Raw genomic sequence first — 13,257 nt, forward strand, 5'->3', positions numbered from 1 at the left:
TATGGGTAAAGAATAGCTCAGTGGTTGCCCAGGTGAAGGGCTGGAGTATGACCGGGAGGGAATTTGAGGGGAGGCCATACAACCGCTGAGCCTTGCGGTGTTTACACAACTCTGCATCTGTCAAAGCTCAAAACTCTGCATCAAAGTGTGGGTTTTTTAAAAATTTAAACATGTAAAAACAAGAGGAACAGAAATGACAGTGGTTGCCTGGGGATAAGGGAAGGGACTCTGGAGGGACAGGGAGATATCGGGGTGACAGAACTGTCCCATACATCGATACTTACATACCAACAGAACAGACACTAAAGGATGATTTTTACTAGATGTAAAACTGTAACTCAAGTCTTCTAAAAGAGAGAGAGACTCAAGAGCAAGAGCCAAAAATTTATTCTGTGTAGAAAAAAAAAAGTTTTCTCACAAGTTTCCTCTTGTGAACAGTAAAGACAGTTACTTTGGTTATAAAGAAAAGAAGAGTAAAAAGAGAGGTTTTTGGTTTTTGTTTTTTTAAGATTTTATTTACTTACTTGAGAGAGAGCAGGGGCAGAGGGAGAGGGGGAGGGAGAAGCAGACAGCAGGGAACCCAACAAAAGCTCAACCCCAGGACCCCAGGATCATGACCTGAGCTGAAGGCAGATGCTTAACCGACAGCCGCCCAGGTGCCCCGAGAGATTTTCAATATACAAAATGTTTTAAAATGTTTTTAAGAAAAATATGAATTGTGTAAGACTGATGATTCACAGACCTGTACCCCTGAAACAAATAATACACTATATATTAATAAAAAAATATGCTTATTCAAAGGTAGTATTTCTTTTTGTATTTAATTATGATTTTTTTTCTCCTCTGGGAATAAGTGCTAGAAATGCTTATTTTTAAATTTTGCAGAAATCTCAGGTAATAAGACATCAGAACAACAGAGCTCTAAAACTAGTTCCACAAAGCATTTACTATAAAACAACAGCTTCTAATAACGAAATTTCTTTACAGTTAATAAAATTGCAGTATTTGAACAAATTGTCAAATTTTCAAATGTACTGTATCACGCGTAAACTATGTATTTAGCTCAAACTACATCTGGTTGTTTACAAGGATTTCCAAATATACATCTATGAATTTACACAACCGGTCTCTAGAAGCTCTTCAAAATCTATCCGTAAATTAAAAGGAGAAGCAAAATTGTCTGTCTCTACAGCTCACAGCTGCGTTAGATCAGCGGTTAGGGCCTGGGTGTACAGGCAGCTCTCTCGATGTCCCCCTGCGCCGGAACTGCAGCGAGGGCCCCTCAGAGAGAGGCTGCTGTCTGGGCCACCTTCCTTCTGGCCGTTCATGGTGTGGGCACATCAGGTGCTCTATCTTAGCCAGGAAGGAACCCAATGTACTTGAAGTCTCTGGGAAGTCAGGTGTCTGAGGTCACACAGCGTTGTGCTTGCTTCCACGCTGCGCTGCTAATCCAGGAGGTCCTCGGCAGGCTGATTTCTCGAGCACCTCCTGTTTGGTCTAGGATTCTGCTTCGTCCCCGTCATTCCCATCACCGCTGTCATTCTCCTCCTCGTCCTCGTCCCTCTTCTCTTTAAGCATTTTCAGATATTTACTAGCTAGAATCTTCTTTGGTAATATATCTTAAAAACATAAAGCTAACATCAGCAACTGGTTTCCGCAGACCACGAACACAGCAATGCAAATTTCAAAAAGTGCTAGTTCCTCCTTTGAGCTCTGGAATAGGTTCCAAAACAAGACAAAATTCTGACCACACTTCTGGGTGAAACAGCAGGAAACGAGCACTGCCTCCTGACCAATGCTGAAGACCTGTTTCCCTCCACGGACTGCAAACCACGCGTCCTGGATGTGCTGGTGTGGACTGAGCGAGTCGCCTCAACCTACCCGAGACAAGCCCACTGGGCCCAGGGGCAGATTTAGGCTCCTCCCAGCTGTGGCCCACACAGCTTGTCCACAACAACTACTAGTCTCTGTTTCCCAGGCCAAGCAGACCAGCCCAGAGTTTTCCCTTCAGTGGTAAGGGGTCTGGGGGTGGGTATGCCGGGCTCACCCAGCCCCCCACCAGCGGAACGTCCTTGTGCAGGTGTTGGCTTCATCGCCATCCTAGGTGACCCGCACTGCACACACACTCTGACAAAACTAAAACTGTCTTCCGTGCCCGCTCACGGTAAGCTTCGACACCCAGAGAAAGCAGGGGTGGGGGGAAAGTCTTTCAGTGACAGCAGGGGAAAAGGGGGAAGACGGCTGTAAATGACCCTGTGAGCGTTTTAACCAGAATGTAGCAAAGACTGCGTACCTGCGAGAAACTGGAAAGTCTCCAACTCCTCCGCGGTCTTGGACAGATCGGTGTAGGTGAGGGCCTTCCTCTCCCGCCCGCTGCCGCGTCGGTAGGAGCAGGCGGCGAGGTGCTGCACGAAGAGCTCCTAAACACAGTGAACGAGAAGGCAGGGATGCTTCGGGAACTTAGGCAGAACGCGACTCGCTGAATTCGGTTAAGACGAGCTGACCGCAGAGGACTGCGGCTTCGAACTCCGGGGGTCAGTGGGGAAGGGAACAGGTCGGAAAGAAAGCAAGGCTGCATCCGAGTTGGCAGGAAGCGGGCATTTCCCTAACGTTACTTGAGATTCCTGATCTGAGGAGGACATTTAAAGGTCACTCAAGAGGAATTATAAATGTTTAACCACAGTTGTTTTAAAGGAGCAGAAGAGCGTTCAGAAGTTCTCGGGTCGGGAACGCGTCTCCCCGGTCTGTCTAACCGCGCTGCGCCGAGGGGCTGCGCGCAACAGCCGAGCACCGAGACCGGGAACTGACCGCGGTTTCCGGGCGCCCCAGCCCGCGCCGGGACCCTCGCCAGTCCGGTAAGTGCGACGTGCGGGCACAGGGAGCCCGGGCACCCCCGGGCCACCTGCGACGGGAAGCCCGCCCCGTCCGGCCCCGGGGACGGCCCACGCGCCTCCCAGAGGGCCGTCACTTAGGGGCACTGCGTGTTACCCCCGACTGCTGAGTCACTGGATTCTACCCTAAACCCGTGACAATGAAATAAAAAGGCGGCTCCGGGCGGAATCACGCGAGGCCCGCCCGCCCCCTCGCAGGGAAACGGCCCAGCGGCGCAGGGCGGCGTCCAAGGGCGGGCTGTGCGTCCACGGCCGCAGCTCCGACGGCCTAGGGCGATCCCGCAGGGGCCCGGCCCCCGCCCCAGACCGAACCGCCCCGCCGGCTCTGGGCGCACCCAGGAGGCCCTGAAAGTACCGGGGGACGCCGCGCTCCGCTGCGGGGACGGGGCGCGAGCGGCGGGCCGGGCGGTACCCCCGGAGCCCTCGCCGTGAGCCCTGGGCCACGCTTTCCGGCCCCGGCTTTGCTGACACGCCGGGAGGAGACGTCGCGGGAAACCGGGGCCAGCCCGCGCAGCCACGCGAGCCTGGCGCGAGGGACGGCGGGAACGGCGCGGTGGGCGGGACGGAGGACGCGCAAGGGAGGACGGGAGCTGCGCGGGGCGAAGCCAGCGCCGCAGAGAGAGACAGGTGGGTAAGCCAGAGGCGCGCGAAGGCGGACGGGAGCGGGCGGTGGGCGGGGCGGAAGGCGCGCGGGGGAGGGCGGGAGCGGCTTGCGGAGGGCGGGGCGGAGGGCGCGCGCGCCGGGGGAGGGGACCCGGGCCCGTCGTGGAGGGCGCGCGCACCGCGATCCCGCGGGGGCGGCCGGCGGCGCGCGGGCCGAGGGGGGCACCGGCGGCTCGGCGAAGCCCGGGGGGCAGGGCGGGGAGCGACGGTTCCGGGCGGCCCCCGGCCCACCCCCCCCGTCCTCCCCGCGCCGCCCGCCTCACCGTGGCCTTGGCCGTGAGCACCAGCGCCTCCTGGTTGATGCTGGACACCTCGGGGGAGCTCTTCATGATGACCCGGATGCGGGACAGGGGCAGCGACACGAGCCGCGGCTCCCCGCACTTGTCCCGGCCCGCGACCGCGTCCGCCATCTTCGCGCCCCGCCCCGCGGCGGCCGCCGGACCCGCCGCGAGGCAGGCAGGCGGCCGGCCGGCCCGGAGTGTGCGGGAGCGGCGTCCCGCTGCCCCGTGGGAGTTGTAGTGTCGGGGAGGCGCGGCGGCGGGGGCGGGCGGCCGCCCTTCCGGGGCCGGACTACAAGCCCCGACATGCCGCGCGCCGAAGGGCGGCCGGCGGGGCGGTGCTGCAGAGGGCCGCGAGCGGCCTTCCCGCCGGCAGCCTGCGCCGTGCGGGGCCGGGGCGCGGGGGCTCCGGAGGGGGCGGGCGGGGGCCTGCCCGCGTGCGGGGAGCGTCGCGGCCAGAGCGGTGGGGGGACCGCGCCGCACGGGCCCACGGCTGGAGCGGCGCGGGGAGCCCCGTGTGCGGCCGGGGGACAGCGGTCGCGGCCTAGCCGCTGCCGGCTGGTGCGCTAAGGGAAGCGGTCGGAAGAGGGCACGGGGGAGGGCTGCCCGGGATCCCTCCGGTCGCCGGCCGTGCGCAGCCCCGGACCGTCGGAGGGCTGGAGGTAGTGAGTAAGATCCGGGTGCGCCGGGAGCCCGCGGTGGCCCAGTGGGTGGGCGTCCTCAGCTCGGCTCGGGTTTGGCTCTCGGGGGCGGCGTTCCAGCCCTGCGTAACAGCGCCCTTGCTTGGGGGCGGGTGTGGCACGCAGTGCGGCTGAGGCGAGGTGAGCTGGAAAAGAGAGGGGGAGGGGGCGGCCCGGCAGGCATCGTGATCCCGGAGCTCTCCCCAGGTGAATCCAGCCCTGGGGAGAGTCGGGAGGCCCCACTTAGGTGTTACCGGGAGTGCTGGAGGTGCTGCGCGAGAGCGGACTGTAGCGGGGCAGCACTGGAGGCAGAGCACGGCGAGAGGCTGTTGCTGGGCCAGAGGGCATGGGGGGTTAGGCTAGAGTGAGGCGGTGGGAGAGAGTAGGGTTGGGGGCCTCGTTTGAAGACAGAGTGAAAGGTGGCCCTGCCGTGTACTGAGCTGGGGCGCGCTGAGAAGCGCCTTTGCGGAGGTTTGGAGCAGCTTCAGTGTTAATTGCAGGGACACGAGTCAGACCCTGGTCATACTCCTCCCAGGTCAGTGGCGAACCGCTCAGCATCTCGAGAAGCCTGGGTTACCGTGTAAGGTTTCAGTGCTCCTGCGGCAAGGTCTTCGCACCCCCAAATCCACTTCGACTTCAAAGTTCATGTGAAAGGGGGCGCCTGGCCCGCCTGAGGGTAGAGCAGGTGACCATTGGTCTTGGGGTTGTGAGTTCAAGCCTTGCATTGGGCATGGAGCCCTACCTTAAAAAAAAAAAAAAAAAGTTTATATAAAAAGAGTCCAGAAAACTCAAAGTCTATCTTGTTTAACCTTTGTGATTTCAGTCTTTCATCACTTGGGTGATGATTACAAAATATAAAACATGTACAGCACGTTTGTACAAGCTTAGTAAGTTTTGAAAATTACTGCTCTTTGTTCTTCTGAAGAGGGGACCCAAGACCAGAGGTCACACACATGGCCCAGATGACTGGCGTTTGGGGTGTTCAGAAAGTTTTCACATCTCCTTCAGCTATCGTGACCCTGTGAGTTCAGTACCTGCCGTGTGCTGTGCCATCACAAGGGGAAGGCGAAGACTGCAAGGACGGTGTTGCCTTACCACTGTCACCGGGGGTCATGGCCCAGATACACATCAGGCACTGCTGGACACACAGGTACAGCCAGTGAGCCCGACAGCTCTGGTCCCTGCTCTCTCAGCTGACTTTCAGGTGCGAGGGAGACAGGAGAATAAACAGGGACGTGTCCTACAGGAAGTGCGAGTGGTGGGTAGCCTCTCTGAGAAGTGCTACTCCAGCTCCAGTCTGGAGAGGGGAACAGCCCCGTGCAGAAAGCCTGGGATGAGCGTTCTCAACGGGACACCCTGTGGGAAGGATGCCGGAGCGGGGAGACTCCCTGGGCAAAGTGGAGGAACCGAAAGGCCAGCGTGGTCGGAGCTTTGTGGGTGAGGCTGAGTGTGCGGGAGATGGGGTCGGCGGGGTCGGTGGGAAGTGCTCAGGCAGGCACGTGAAAGCTGTGGCTTCCGTTTGGAGCGTGTTAGGAAGCCATCAGAGTGGAGGGACGAGTAGATCCCACATACAGGGCGGCCAGTTGCCAAGTGATGACTGACACCCTGCCCTGAGCTGCATGGAGGCAGGAGGCACAGCCTCAGCCTCAGGGTTCAGCTCTTGGTCCCAGGAGCTCCTGTCCTTTGTGAGTGGGAAAGCCCTTGACGTTCCCAGGATGGGCAAGGAGCTGCTCCGTGGACACCCACCGCACCGTCTCCTTTATCTTCACAGCATCTCGAAAGGCATGCTTCTCTTTTTTTTTTTAAGATTCCCTTTAAGATTTTAAGTAATCTCAGGGCATCTGGGTGGCTCAGTCGGTGAAGCATCTGCCTTCGGCTCAGGTCCTGATCCCTGGGTGGTGGCATCAAGTCCCACGTCAGGCTCCTTGCGTCTTGGGGAGTCTGCTGCTCCGTCTCCCTCTGTTGCTCCTCTGCTTGTTTTCTGTCTCTCTCAAATAAATAAAATCTTTAAATAAATAAAAATTTTAAAAAATTTTAAGTAATCTCTATACCCAGTATGGGGTTTGAACTCACGACCCCAAGACCCAAGAGTCGCACACGCCACTGACCGCTGTCCAGGTGCCCCAATGCCCGTCATTTCTGACACCGCTGCACAGGCTCATTGTTTCTTGGTGCCGCCTGTGTCTGCATCCCAGGGCGCTAGAAAGCAGTTGCCTACACTTCCCAGAGGCCCCTGCCAGCTGGCTTCTGGCTGGGTTCGGCCTGCAGGAGACACGGTGAGAGACTGCAGTGGAAGGCAGGGAGGAGGCCCCGGCTCGGAGACCAGCACCGGCCGCAGGCTGGGACCGTAGGCGGCCGCAGTGAACGTCCGTGCACAGCTGGGGGTTTCAGCGGCCTCACCCTGGGGTTTTGCTCAGTGTCGGCGCCCTTGGGAATTCACGGGGTCCTCAGGGGTAGTGTCTCCTTCCCCTGCTCTCCTGGAGACCCTTGCTCCCACCTGCAGCACCCCCATCACCCTGCAGGCCCCTCTCTGAAATACCTTAGGAAGCGTCTGCTCTCCTAATTGAACGTTGGGCACTGTGTACTTGGTTCTAGGAAACCAACCAAGGTCAGTGGGAATCGAGAGCCGAGGGCCAGTCTTGCGAATGGGTGGTGCTGGTACGGAGGTGACCTCACAGGCAGCCCAGCCGGGGAAAACAGTTACTTCACTTGTCCCCTGTTGTTGCCTAGACGGAGTGAGTGCTCAGGGAAGGCAAGGTGGCCCCAAGCGACCATCATGGTGGGGATGGGGTCTGGGGGATAGACTGGCTGCAGATTGCCCTGGAGAGCGCACAGAAAGCAAACCGAAAGCCTTAGACTCAGATCAAGCCTGAAGAGCACGCCAGCTCCTGTGGTGGTCCTAGGAGTCCTTACTTTCGTAGCCTCAGCTGGTGGGCTAAAGATCGGACCCACCTTTGATTCTTTCTGATGCATAATTACTACGTAAGTTGAATTCACAGGTCTTGTCTGTGAAGTAGGCTGTTGCCTGGGGAGAGTGGGGTCCTGAGAAGTAGAGACAGTTGGGAGGATACAAGCATACCTCTAACCCTCTCCCTCTGAACCTGTTTGTGGGTAGAAGTAGCCCCTGCCTGTAGAGACTGTTTGCCTGCCTGGAGTCCTGTTAATGAGCTTGTTCAAGCTGCTCACCTGGCAAGGAGATGCTGGGTCCTCTCTGGACTAGCGCCTCACGAGCTCCAGTCGTAGCGAGTCTGATCCCAGCATGCAGGGGACAATTGCAGACTCTGAGGAGACAACCACACAGTGAAAGAATGGGGGGCATTTGTGCATTTTTTATCAGCAGATACTTGGGGCTTCAAGTGGTGTCCGTCCAAGGGGACAGAGCATCCTGTGGGACGGGGCTGAGTTCTTCAGTAGAGCTGACTTTCCAGGGATCCTGGTCCAGTGTATGCACACCAGCAGCCGGTAATGGCCTGATGGGGTGAGAACAGACGTGTCCTGTGCTGGTGGCACTTGTCATGAAGCACTTCAGCGCTGCTCTGGCCGTCTGGCAGGTCCTAGTAACAGGCACAGCACAGACACCAGGGGTTGAAGCAGAACTGTATCTTTTCCGAGGAACTAGTCCCCATCTGAGCAGTAGCTTCCGATGGGACCGTGGCGGAGGCCGAACGCTGGAGTAGGAGACCTGAGCTGGGTGCGACGTGACCCACCCCACCACGTGCCACACTCCACTGTGCAGGGGAGGTGGAAGCCTGTCGCCATTGAGCACGGCCCAGGAGCACGAGGGAGGCACCCCAGCAGGCGGCTCGGGCACCCACAGCACCTCCTCTCCATCCCCTCTGCCCAATCCCCACGACTGTGGTCCTGGGTTCTCTGCAGGAGAGGAGGGAAGACAGACCACGTCGACAGAACGGGAACGCAGCAGCAGAACCCCCGCTCTGCCAGTGGAGGCGAGGAGTTCTCCCCAAGGCGCACCAGCCTGGATGGAGAGAAAACCAGAGTGCAGGGTCGACGCCAGCTCAGGGCTGGCCGCTCCCAGTCCAACTGGTGGCCAAGGAGCATGGAAGAGCAACATTGGGAACTTGGCAGGAAAGTCTGGGGAAGGAGTTTGTAGATGGGCCCCGAGTTGGGGGAGCTGCGAGGGGACGTGGGGCCCAGGTGAGTGCTCACCAAAGGAGGACCTTAGTAAACAAGGAGCAGGATGCCCTACTTGGACACGCCACTTACTCTCCCCTTCCAGCTACCACCCTCTGGTGACATCAGAGCTCCCTTGGTGGGACTTTTGTAAAAAGCGGTCATGGCCCCTGCTCGAGCTGGTGCAGTGAGGACACGGGATCTTTTTGTCTTTCTGCTTTGTCCTGGCACATTGGTTTTAGGCCTTGTGCTCGTTACCTCATGGCTCCAGAATGGCTGCGGCTATTCCGGAGTCTATGACTGTGTTGGTGGGAATGGGGGCAAGGGGCAGTAGGCCAAACGATCCTTGCTCATCGAGTTTCAAGGCTTTAATCTTTTCACTGAGGAAAGGAGGATCTCTTCACCAGTCCTTCCCTTAACTCTCCTGTGTTAGAACTGGGTCATCCGCTCACCCTGAGACCAATCACTGGCCAAGGGAGGGAGACAAGTAGGACTGCTTTGAGCCAATTAAGATTTATACCATGGGGTTGTCTTCCTGAAATAAAGGATAAGTGATCCCTTCTGAGAAGTTGGGGGCCGGGGACAGGACATAAGTTTTAAGGCAGATACTGGTTGGAAGTTAGACGATAACCAGTACCTGCCAAAGTTGCCTACATGTAAAGGTTTGGAGATTTCCCGTACAAGTCGAACTGAAAGAGTGGGAAGGCAGGACCGGCTGTCTGTATAGAGCGTCCTGTGCCCTCGTTTTGCCGAAGGCCCCGCCTGCCTCCCACGGCTCCTGTCCAGCCGCCCGCTGCCAGCTGGGCCCTGACTCACGACGCTGTTTGAGAGTGACCGGTTTGCTGGTATGTTCTTCCCATTAGCCTCGCGCAGTGTCCAGCGTGTACGGTGTAAGTAAGGTGGGGGGGGCTGGAAAGGACGGAGCCCGTCCGAATAAGCAAGCTACGCGCGTGAGAAGAGCGGCTACGGCTTTGCTCTCAAAGGCTTCAGTCTGAGTCTCAGCTCTGCGATCACCAGCTTCTGATTCTCAAGTTCCTAGTCTGAAATGAGGATCACAGCATCTGCTCCCCAGCCTCAGTGAGAAGCTGACGCGAGTGCGTGGGTAGAAAGCCCCAGGCAGGGGCGCCTGGGTGGCTCAGTGGGTCAAGCCTCTGCCTTCGGCTCAGGTCATGATCTCAGGGTCCTGGGATCGAGCCCCCATCGGGCTCTCTGCTCAGCGGGGATTCTGCTTCCCCCTCTCTCTCTGCCTGCCTCTTTGCCCACTTGTGATCTCTGTCAAATAAATAAATAAAATGAAATGAAAAAAGAAAGCCCCAGGCAGAAGCCCAGAAGCTCCTTGTTCCTTACCCAAGAAGGAAGAATGAGCTCTGCTGAAAGGAACTTGAGATGGAACGAGGAAGGAAGGTCTTGAAGAGCTGAGGGCACATCTTGTTAGCTGCGAACATCTCGAAGTGCTTAATAAATATTTGATAATGATAATAGCGATCATTTCAGTTGGTAGAATATAATTACACAAATTGTAAAAATACAATTATGCCAGGCTATCATTACAGCTAATGGCTTGAATACAGGGATAATGAGGGGCAAACCAGAGCCCACCAACGTGGGCTGCCAACGGCGGCGACCGGCAGTGATGCTCCAGACCTTCATGTTGGAGTGGGGGGTGGTCCAGGCCAAGGGGAGGGGTGGTGGGAAGTCGGGCTGCAGAGCCTGCTGGTCCAGGCTGGGATGGTGGGAAGTCATAGGAGAGTTTTCAGCATGAAAGCGACAAGAGTTGATGCATGATTTATTTATTTTTAAAGATTTTGTTTATTTATTTGACAGAGATCACAAGTAGGCAGAGAGGGAGAGAAGGAAGCAGGCTCCCTGCTGGGCAGAGAGCCCGATGTGGGGCTCGATCCCAGGACCCTGAGACTATGACCTGAGCCAAAGGCAGAGGTTTAACCCACTGAGCCACCCAGGCACCCCTGATGCATGATTTAAAATTTGTTTTTTTGTGTTGATTTGGTTTTTTTTTTTTTTTTTTTTGGTCATGGCAACTATCACAACACAGAACGTCCCGTTGAAGCCATGGATCGGTGGCACTGAGTGCGTTCATGCGCACCACCACCATCCTCCTTTTCCAGAACTTTCATCCTCCCATCTTCCCCACTCCCAGCCCAGCACCCACCATTCTGCTTTGTCTCTGTAACATATCCCCAGCACGGCGTGCTCTCGGCACCCTCGTGGGAAAATCACTCGTACACAGAAGGGTTTACTGCTCAGCTCCATTCGAGGCCGTTGGTCTCTCTGTGCTGCGTCACGTCATTCGCGATGCCGCGGCCTTGTAGTGAGTGTTGAAACGAAGGGTGAGATCTCCAACTCCGTTCTTTTTAAGGAGTGTTTTGACTATTCAGAGTCCTTTGAGATTCCATATGAATTTTAGGTGCATGTTTCTATTTCTGCAGAAAATGTTGGCCTATGATATTACCTTTGGGTGTGGGGAGCATGGAAGCAGGAGATCCTCTAGCAGGCACTTCAAGCAAGATACGATGGTGCTTCCAAATGTCTGGGTCGAGTTGGGTTGAGAGCAACCTGGAGGGACTTGGGGAGAGTTTGGATGGTGAGAGTAACAGCAGTTAGTGCTGCCTTGGAGTTGGGTGAGGAAGAAAAGAGGAATCCAGGATGGCTCCTTGGTTGGAAGTTGGAGGAAATGGTGGTGCCCATCTCTGGAATGGGAAGAAGGGAGAAGGGGTGTCAGGAGTTCCTTTGAGGACGTGGGAAGTCCAAGATGGCTGGGGGAATGGCAGGCAGAAGAGAGGTCAGCTGCACTGTGGACATCCAAGTGTGGGAGACAGGGGTGACTGCAGAGCTGGGGAGAGACAGGCATGTCAGCACCAGGTGGGCAGAGCCCTGAGACTGGTCGGATGACTGGGGAAGAAGAGTAGTTGGAGAAGGAGGTTGGAGAAGCCAGACTGCCACGTCATGCCTCACGTGGAGTCGGGGAGGAGGAGGCAGCGAAGGCAGCCGTAAGCTGCGCTAGTCTCCTCCCTGCAGCTGAGGGCGTGCGCTCCCACACTCCTTCATGGGGGGCAGGCAGCCCGGGCAGGGAGCTGGGGGGTAGCCTCTACAAGTCAAGGGGTTCGGGTGCCCCCACCACCCCGTGTGACAGAAAGCCAGCAGCCACGCAGCATCCACACACCAACGCTGGTAAACTTGTGCGGCAGCAGCACCTGGGGAAACAGGTTGGCAGATCTTCAGCTGTTAAACGCGTTCAATGTGACCCAAGCAACTCCATTCCCCACACTGAGCCAAAGCAGCAAATGCTTCTGCCCACACAGAACCTTGTCCCTGAGCGACCAGATCAGCTTCCTTTGTAGTGGCCTCAAGTGGACGGACTGGTAACCCGAGGACGCCCAGCCCTGCGATGGACCTCGCCAGGGAGAAGTTCCAGTACAGCAGCCTGGACAGGTCTCCAAAGCGTTTGTATTAAACCGAAGATCCAGATGCAGAAGAGTGTGTGACCCCGTCTGCATGGCTTCTAGATTAGGCCACGCTAATGTGCAGCCCCCGAGGACAGACCCTCGGGTGCTTGCTTGGCACGGGGGCGTGGGGGCAACACTCTGTGTCCTGATTGTGACGGGTGCTCACAAGGCTGTGTATGTGTGAAGACACATTCGACTGGACGCTTGAAACGAATGCCTTTTGTCGCACGAAGTTCCTGCGTGATGCCCTGATCTGAAGGGAAGGCACTGGCCTTGCTGTTTCTGGAGCCAGTGGGGTGAGGGATGGGATCCAGGGTAGGGGCAGACAGGGCACCACGGATGGTGGGAAGGGTCCTGCAGGAAACGTGCAGGGGCTGGGGAGTCCCTGGTGAGGGAGCCCTGAGGAGCACCGCGTGGAGGAGGGGGAGCACCGCGTGGAGGAGGGGGACATCCGACCTGGGACTTAACCATCATCATCACAAGTCATTCTTTTCTTGTTACCAAAGCAACACTTCTCAAGGATAGAGAAAAAAGAGAAAGCAGACATGTACAAGGAGGATGAAGAGTCCCCCGCCCCTGGGGGGTGCGCCCCTCCCGACCTCGCTTACAGAGCTGGCCTTGGAGACAAGTGGGAGTTCATGGTCACGCAGAGAGGGAAGGGCATTCTGGGCTGAAGGAACAGCCTCCACAAAGGTGGGGGGCTGTCGAAGTAAGCTCCGTTAGGCTGATCAAACTGGGGAGCGCCAGCTTTGGGGAGACAGACCCCAGTCAGCTGTGGCTGCAGCAGCGAAGAAAGGCCACGACCCGAATTCCCCCACGATGTGGGGAGGTGGGGCAGAGATGGGAAGGGGAGTGGGACCCAGCTCTGGTGGACGAATTGCACCATTGTCCCCATGGATGCGTGCCCTCCAGCTCACAGAATTTAGCTCTTTGATGCCCAAACCAGAAAACTCTTAACTCCACCCATCAGTGATGAGGTTTAGAAATAAATGGAGAAGGATTAGGTCCCCCAGGGCGTTCATGTGTGGCCCACATGGCCGGACGCATCTCCAGGCCGTGTCTGCTAAATGTCTCCTAGTCGCTGACACCCCGGTTGTCCTTCCCTGCTGGTGCCCATTACAGTGAATCCCTTTTTGTGTGTGTGCGTTTT

The 13,257-nt window shown here is 57.0% G+C and overlaps 2 protein-coding genes across 2 annotated transcripts in view; both read right to left on the bottom strand.

Moving 5' to 3' along the window:
• Positions 1-928: 928 nt before the first annotated feature.
• LOC111146610 (chromatin accessibility complex 1) lies at positions 929-4,019 on the bottom strand. Its single transcript, XM_022502239.1, has 3 exons — positions 3,818-4,019; positions 2,294-2,420; positions 929-1,619 (listed from the first exon to the last, which is right to left on the bottom strand). Exons 1-3 carry the CDS (start codon positions 3,962-3,964, stop codon positions 1,498-1,500), a joined length of 396 nt encoding a protein of 131 aa, XP_022357947.1. The 5' UTR covers positions 3,965-4,019; the 3' UTR covers positions 929-1,497.
• A 379-nt stretch (positions 4,020-4,398) lies between these two features.
• The window catches only part of LOC111146759 (serine/arginine repetitive matrix protein 3-like), a 28,298-nt gene continuing 19,439 nt past the window's right edge, over positions 4,399-13,257 (bottom strand). The window contains exons 2-3 of the mRNA XM_022502443.1: positions 4,767-4,844; positions 4,399-4,658 (exon numbers count right to left, since the gene is read on the bottom strand). Of these exons, the coding sequence (XP_022358151.1) occupies positions 4,399-4,658; positions 4,767-4,844 (338 nt within the window). The remainder of the gene's footprint in view (positions 4,659-4,766; positions 4,845-13,257) is intronic.

This window comes from Enhydra lutris, unplaced genomic scaffold, assembly GCF_002288905.1.
Source record: "Enhydra lutris kenyoni isolate GAN:26980312 unplaced genomic scaffold, ASM228890v2 scaffoldscaffold14, whole genome shotgun sequence".
In the NCBI taxonomy this organism is placed as follows: Eukaryota; Metazoa; Chordata; class Mammalia; order Carnivora; family Mustelidae; genus Enhydra; species Enhydra lutris.

What these genes read in the sequence shown, in the direction of transcription:
- LOC111146610 (XM_022502239.1), bottom strand. Translation starts at nt 3,964, where the DNA reads ATGGCGGACGCGGTCGCGGGCCGGGACAAGTGCGGGGAGCCGCGGCTC. An exon ending in TGCTCACGGCCAAGGCCACG is followed by an intron (nt 2,421 to 3,817) that starts GTGAGGCGGGCG and finishes CACTGTGTTTAG; the next exon opens with GAGCTCTTCGTGCAGCACCT. An exon ending in GACTTTCCAGTTTCTCGCAG is followed by an intron (nt 1,620 to 2,293) that starts GTACGCAGTCTT and finishes TATGTTTTTAAG; the next exon opens with ATATATTACCAAAGAAGATT.